The sequence below is a fragment of the Hyalella azteca genome, unplaced genomic scaffold (assembly GCF_000764305.2).
Source record: "Hyalella azteca isolate HAZT.00-mixed unplaced genomic scaffold, Hazt_2.0.2 contig14143, whole genome shotgun sequence".
In the NCBI taxonomy this organism is placed as follows: domain Eukaryota; kingdom Metazoa; phylum Arthropoda; class Malacostraca; order Amphipoda; family Hyalellidae; genus Hyalella; species Hyalella azteca.
Genome location: NW_025944037.1, coordinates 11442 through 19632, shown reverse-complemented (window position 1 = coordinate 19632; position 8191 = coordinate 11442). Strand labels below are relative to the sequence as shown.

Here is an 8191-nt window from a genome sequence, read left to right as displayed (position 1 = left end):
CTGCTCACTTCACTGCTGCTCACTTCACTACTGCTCACTTCACTGCTGCTCACTTCACTGCTGCTCACTTCACTGCTGCTCACTTCACTACTGCTCACTTCACTACTGCTCACTTCACTGCTGCTCACTTCACTACTGCTCACTTCACTACTGCTCACTTCACTACTGCTCACTTCACTACTGCTCACTTCACTGCTGCTCACTTCACTACTGCTCACTTCACTGCTGCTCACTTCACTACTGTTACCATTGATCCTTGTTCCGCAAGATTTTCACTCGCCGACACGAGGAGCTTGAAAATCTTTCTGTTTTCACTCAGTAAATGATTAATTTGGATTCTTCTTGAAGTTTGTTATTTTATTCCTTGCTTTCTTTGTACTTTGACACCATGTGATAAAACGTGTGGTCTATACTGCCGTCTTTTCTTCAGATCCTGGTCATGATTATTTATCACGATGTTACTTATGGACGCTTCATGGGCTGACACATTTGACTTTAACTATTATTCTTGAACAACGTTATATCTGAAAATATGCATGAACGAATGCACCATGAACACATATTCAGTTTGCATGTTAGAATTTAAATTTATTAATTGTACATATTGAGAATGAAGTATGTACTTGCCATGCGACTCACTGCAAGCGCGTAGCTGCATGTCGTGCGCCTGCTATCGCTGGGACGGCTCTAGAATTATTATTGTTATTACTGACGTTTTATCGGATCTTCATATAATTGTACATCTGATAATAGTTGCGTATTTCAATTATCTAATTATAATTTCGTATTTTAGTTATTTAATAATTATTGAGTGTCTAGCCCGACGAACTGCTTCCAATGAGGCAGGTTCCTGACGCACTAAATTCTTCATCATTCACATCAACCAGCGGAACAAATTGGTAATTGAACTTAGTTCTCTTCCTAGTCGTTCGTCTTGAGTAGGAAATGCCCTATTTCATTTTTATTGAGCACACAATTGTCAAGACGAATTTATGAAGGTAATTCAAAACATTTTAGAAATGAGATAGCTTAAAAATACAGTGGAAAAAGTATAATTTTGTAGCGATATTGTAACTTTGGCTGTCGAAACTATAGTCGAGACGCCAGAGATCTCTTCAAGGGGTCATATAAAGGACGGTGTTGCAAGTATAATAAGTTTGGTAACGAGAGAAATGTTTGGCTCGGCAAGACAGCGTCGTCGCTAAGGTTAGCGGTGTGAGCGTGCGGTTACTTACTGTTACTTACGTCTTGTTTAATGGATTAAAGACCTTGTATACTAACCATGCTTGCTGTTACACTTGCAGTGTCATCGCCCGTTTCCACTTACCTTATTTGATTTGTTTCTCTTAGAATTTTCAGTTCCCACATTGCAATTTTCAAGGAATTTTTTTTCCTAACTTCTCTTCACCTAACATAACATTGGTGATCTCTATTCACTTCAATTTCTACGTTTATTTAATAATTAGTCGATGTCATTTCGTTTCCCCTCTCATTAGATAAAAACCACTGGCATTCTAGTCCAGTTGCAACTAAATTAACTAGTTTTAATAGTTTACTATTCACTCTTTTCATGGGCATGCATTAAATCTCACCTTTCATGTGCGCTATAATAAAATTTATTTTACCTGTATATGAACAATTACAATACCTCAATAATTATTCCGAGACGCAGGAGTCTAAACAATACATCAATGAGCCGATCTCACTGTTCTCCTGTCCCTATCTAATTTATTTTGCTTCAGTATTTTCATAATCACCTCGATAGTAAGATTGTTCATCGGTGCTTATCTTGGTCTTAATGATAATATTTAATTAATTCTTATAAACGTGGAATAAATCCTGAACCTTCAGTAAACATACTCCGAGTTATTTGCATTGGAAGGAATGGTAACGGCGATATGCAGCGTAGTGTTAGATTCTGTTTCGTTGGGGACGATCAAGCGCTGCAGATCTATCAATCAATGTTATCAATCAATATTCAATTTTATCGATGTTAGTGTTCCATCAATAATATTTTTGGCTCATTGTTCTTTGTCGCATTACGAAGAAGGATTTAAGTTACTTATCTTATTTGCGAGCGTTTGAACTGCACTGTAACGTTCCATTTACCTCGTTCCTTGGTATAAGTATTTTCGACTGATTCACCCATGATGTTGAAGTGGATTGCAGTGTTCACGAGTACTAAAATATCATTTGTTTATGTGTAGACATTTGCTTTGCGTGTTTCTCTTACACTCAAAAAAGCGTTTGGGTACAACTCATAATTTTATTATCTCTTTGAGTCTTTGAGCTTTTTGAAAAATAAACAAAGCTAAACGTTAATTTTTGTTAAACTAATTTGTATCTAAAATCGGGATCACGCAAATTTCAACATTTCTTTTCTTGTGATGGATTTATTGTAGTTTTAATATCATTCATTCTGTGCAATTGCTTGTCAATTCTTTTGGTTACATGACAAACTTAAATGACAGTCCTGGTAAATCACTTCTACAAATGTCTGTCTCACTTCCTGACATTTTATTACGTTTAATATGCTTCGTTTTAAATTTTACTTATTTGTTACTCATCAGTGTCTAATATTTTTCAGCGTCTGGAGCAGCATTTGACCATCGAGATGCAGAAACGAAGACTCTGTGACAACTGCAAGTTGGTGACCGTCGATATCGACCGCTCCAAAAACTTCTTAAGTGGCTCCAACGTCGCATCCAACAACTATTCTCATTCCAGCCATTCTAACATCCATTTCACCCCTCTCAATATCCAGTCCGCACCCTTCAATATCCAGTCCACCCCTCTCAATACCCAGTCCGCACCCTTCAATATCCAGTCCACCCCTCTCATGCACGATAACAACCGTCTTGAACGGCACGATAACAACCGTCTTGAACGGCACGATAACAACCGTCTTGAGCGGCACGATAACAACCGTCTTGAGCAGCACGATAACATTTATTCGGTATTGCGTGATAACAATCGTCTAGAAGTGCACGATAACAACCGCCTTGCATTACAAAATTATCGTCTTGATAACTGCGACAACAATCGTCTTAGAATGCTTGATAACAGCTATCTTGAATTACGCGAAAACAGCCGCCTTACAATGATGAATAACAGCTATCTTGAATTGCGTGATAACAATCGTCTTGATATGCATGATAACAACCGTCGTGAACTGAATGATAACAATCATCTTGAAGTGAATGATAACAATCGTCTTGAACGGCGCGATAACAACCGCCTTGATCTGCTCGATAACAACCGTCTTGAACCTGACGATGATCTTTATCTTGGAATACGCGATAACAAGCGTCAGGAAATGTACGAAAACATGCGTCTTGGAGTGCAAAATGACCGTTTTGAAGGTTTCGATAACAAGCGCCTTACTTCTCTCAATAAATGTCGTCTTGAAATGAGCGATAACAGCCGTCTTGAAATGTTTGATTATAACCGTTTTGAAAGTCACGATAACAACCGTATTGGAACGCAAGATGACAAGCGGCTAGAGATGCATGAAAATAACCGTCTTCAAGTGAACAAAAATCGTTTTGAAATTCCCAACAACAACTGCCCTGAAAAGAGCGATAACAGCTGTCTTGCGATGCACCGTGACAATCGCCTTGAAGAACGCGATAACAATCTTCTTGAAATGCGGGATAACAACCATCTTGTAACCGGCGCGAATAACCTGTTAACAATACCCACAAACAATCCCGTGGGAATGATTCGCAATAATCGAGTTTCCGCTCATAATCTTCAGCAAACAATCGAATACATTCGTACTGTTGACGGAGAATCCGCCAGTGGCACCGCACAAACATTCCTGAATGAACGCCGACGTGATGAAAGAGAACCGCACAACTTGAGTCAAACTCGCCTGAACTTGAGGCAGCTAATTACACATAACGAATGTTCTCTCAACAACCGTAGCGGCGTTATCCCTGGCAGACCTGAGTGTGAAGACAACTTAGACGATGCTCAGGGACAAAACTTTTTCCTGAACTATACATTATCTGATGGCGTGCAACAGTTAGGTGGCTCACTATCACATGGGTTACAATTATCCAATAGTCATTTCCCACACACCCCAGATTCAGATCTCGTAGCGTCGAATGGCTTACAACCATCAGGCAGCTCAGTGTCTAATGTTCCTCAGCCACTTCATTGCGAACCGCCGAATAAAGTACAAAAATCGGGGTGCCTGTTGTTCAATGAGTTACAACATTTGAATTGCAAACTTTCTACCGTACCACAACGATCCTCGGTGGATCCTTCAGTTGACTCGGGAATCGCCGATTCTGAGTGTGCTCCATGCGTTATTCGCAATAACGTTCATAATGATTTTATTCGTCCTGATGAGATCGGCACTGGCTTTCCGCGAGATGGCAATGAGACAAATGCGCAAGACCATAACATTCAACGCCAATTTCGACAGTTGAAAAATCAACATCAGGAAGTAATATCACTGCAACAATCACGAGGTCATCAAAGTCAAGTTCAACAACGAAGGCTAAAAATTCAACTTCGCAATCCAATACAACGTGAGCAGATTCAATTGGACCCGGCTGGTCCATGCCAAACGAAGGCGTCGAGAGCGCCTGGTGATGTTTATTTTGACGACGGATCAGCTGAAATTGAAGAATTTCCTTTCCCAGAACTTGGTGAGCCCATTTTTCAGTGGCCGAATTTTTGCCTTAGAGAGCTGGTTTACGACCAGGAATCGACGCCAAGCGAGTGTGAAGTTCATGATGAAATAGTCGCCGACTTTGCTACTGTTAAAAATTGGCTCGAAAATCCCCTGAACAATGCATCGGCTCGCCCAACGCTTGAAGAGCCCGCCGGACAAGATGGTCATGACGGCCGATTTTACATGTGTGTTCAAAACGATTTTCCTCACGATGACGCAGAAATTATTGATGGCTGGGTAGAAGATTCCGTAAACGAGTTAGAGAGACAAGTTCTCAATGGACCTCTTGATGAGGAATATTGTGAAGGCCATTTCTCCCCGTCTGTTCAGAACATGCTCGACACGCAACACAATGAAGAAGGAAGCCCCACTTCAAAAGTTTTTGGCGCGAACAACGCTCGTGTTTCCAAGTCTCTCGAGTTTGATGAAACCAGCAGCTCAGGTATCAGAGAATTGCGTGGTACGATCAGAGAGAAGACGGGCGATGAAGAGTCACGCGCTCATTTTCGTCTGCGAAACTCGAAAGGCTGCGATATCTCTGCTATGAGCAATGATGCTGAAGAGCCAGATAATTCTTTGAAAAATTGTATCGATGACAATATCTCTTCAAGTAATGATCCTAGAGTTTTATATGCATCATCTTCTCAGGTTGGAAACATTGAATTGGTTATCGAAATTGAGCCTGAAGGTGATGAATTCTGCGAAAAGTTCAAACACAATGAACTGAATAGTGAAGAATTCAGTGACTCCATTCCCAATGTCGCTGGCATTGCGAAAGCCGATGATCATCTGAGTCATGTTCAAAATGGATCTACGCAAAAAATCGGCGCAGAAATTCACGAATTTTGTGACGCTTCAGATTCATTGAACGCTGTGGCTGTACAATCACAATCACCATCACTGATCCAAAACGGACGCTTCGCTATTTCCCCTACTGAGGACCAGGCTATTTGTGGGGACTTGGGTTGCCCTCTTGTAGGATACGTCGAAGAGGAACAAGCATCATTCACTATTACATGCAATGCTGAAGACCATGGAGTTGAAGACGAACTTCCTTCTGTTGTAGCACCCATTGCACAATCTTTACCAAAAGTATCTTTCGGTTTGGGCGCTGAGGTTCACCCTGTTACCAATACTATAGGAGCCTCGTCAAGTTCAGTGATTTATACAACACAATGCGGGGATGCTGTAAATGAGGTAGAAACTATCGATGATGCCGTGGTCCTCCTGCACTCGCCAAGGACTGATATTCTCAACAACCAGGTAACTTCTCGCCTTCATTAAATAAACATTAAATTTTCACGTTAATCATTCATGCAGCTTCAATTATTTGGAATATAATACATTCTCAGACCTAATGAAGCTTACGCACTCGTTTGTAAAACTTTGATCCTACCAGTGATCACAAAGCAATTTCATTCTTCCATCGTGAGTTCGCTTCGTGTGGTCGATAATGGCCTTGTAATTCTACATCATTTACGGTACTTGTTTCTTTCTTCTAAATAGAATACCAGAATACTCCTTCCTAAAACGTTTGCAGATTTTTTTCACTAAGCTAGTTCAACTGCTTTTTTTCGCAGGTTCCACCAGGTATTCGCGCTAACAATTATTGGGACAACTTCCGCAGCAACACACATCAAAATTTACTGTCACACGCAGCACAACGTAAAGCTGATCCGAATATCGCTTATCGAGTAGTCGGCACTTCCAGAAACCATAACTTTTCCACCCACGGTTCAGATGCACAAAGTTTGAACTGTGATTCGTGTCGTGGATATCAACCTTTATTTTGCAGCAATGCACGCACAAAAACATGTGAGTGCACTTCATCCTTGCAAAAGATGGAGCTTGCTGCAACGGGTGCCACTCCGAAGTCTAACTCGAATTCTTTCCACGTTCGCTGTGATAACAATTGCCACCATCGGGTCCTATCGGACGTCATGCCAGCTTCTTTATCTGAGAATGACGTATCGTCTTTTCCGGTATACGAAGATCTCGGTATACGAAGTACCGGTATACGAAGATCTTTACACAATTGCAGTCGATCATCTCTTCCAGATCGCACAAAGTCATATGTTCCAAATTACTTTCGATCATCAGCTACGGTTCGCGGCCAACATTCCATCACGAACGAAAGTTTATATCCACTCTCTCTTTGCACGCGATGTTCACCTTCAGATCGATTTAAGCCTCCTGCTCCGGTGAACAGTGACGCTTGTGTTGACGGTCACTCTTTTCAAGAATTTAATGCAATTTTGAACCCTGATTGCAACGAGTCTTTGACTCCTATTCGCGATCAGCCTTTGTATTTCAAGTGTAGTGAATTAGCTGGTGCAAACGATGGACCATCTATTGCCGAACGCAGTGGATCATCAGGCACAAAATGCAGGGGTGTATCGGTATCATGCGCTTCAATTTTGAAAAAACCATCAGAGTTGAAGAACAATGATTTGCATGCCTCGATTTACACTAGACCACTGGCGCCTGACTACAGTAGAGCTTCTGCCCTAAACTGCAGCAAATATTGTACCTCAGATTGTGATGCCTCGAACGTACGACCTCCGCCCACGGCATCGAATAATGAACTATACTCGAACTCAACCGCTGGTAGAAAGGGAATCCTTTCTGCGCAACTGCCGAGGACGAACGGCTCTCATGAACAAGAAGCGATCCTAGTTCCAAATGCAAAATTCGTTTTGCGTTCTTTGCATGATCCTGAATCCCAAACAGAAAACAGCCGACCTCATAACTTTTGCAAAAATAATTCTGACTTGTATTCATCGAAACCCGTTAGTCAATGCACGAATAGGGACCATTTTCACAATGATCATCAGGATTTACCCGTGACGAGCATTGAAATGAAACCGTCGTATCTAGAATTCCCGCCCTCTGATACGAACTTCCCTCCCTCTAACGTGAACTTCCCTCCCTCTAACGCAAACTTCCCTCCCTACAATGGGAGTTTCCCTCCACCTAACGCGACCTTCCCTTCCTCTTCTGCGAACTTCCCTCCCACTGAGGCAAATTTTCCTCCCTCTAACGTGAACTTCCCTCCGTCTAACTCGAACTTCCCTCACTCTAATGCCAACTTCCCTCACCCTAACGCCAACTTTCCTCACTCTAACGCCAACTTCCCTCACTCTAACGCCAACTTCCCTCACTCTAACGCCAACTTTCCTCGCTCTAACGTGAACCACCTTCCCTCTGACTCAAAAGTCCCTCGCTCAAACGAAGACCTCCCTCAATCTAAAACGAACTTACTTGCTCACAATGTGAATACGCTTAATTCTAATTTGACTTTTCCTCCGTCCCATTGGAGCTTCCCTCCGTCCGAATTGAGCTTTCCTCCCTCTAATGCAAGCTTTCCTCCCTCTAATGCAAACTTTCCTCCCTCTTATGCAAGCTTTCCTCCCTCTAATGCAAGCTTTCCTCCCTCTAATGCAAACTTTCCTCCCTCTAATGCAAACTTTCCTCCCTCTAATGCAAACTTTCCTCCCTCTAATGCAA

The 8191-nt window shown here is 41.9% G+C and overlaps 1 protein-coding gene across 1 annotated transcript in view; it reads left to right on the top strand.

Moving 5' to 3' along the window:
- Positions 1-2614: 2614 nt before the first annotated feature.
- LOC125178975 overlaps positions 2615-8191 on the top strand; it is a 6516-nt gene continuing 939 nt past the window's right edge. The window contains exons 1-2 of the mRNA XM_047883961.1: positions 2615-5947; positions 6265-8187. Coding sequence (XP_047739917.1) covers positions 2615-5947; positions 6265-8187 — 5256 coding nt within the window. The remainder of the gene's footprint in view (positions 5948-6264; positions 8188-8191) is intronic.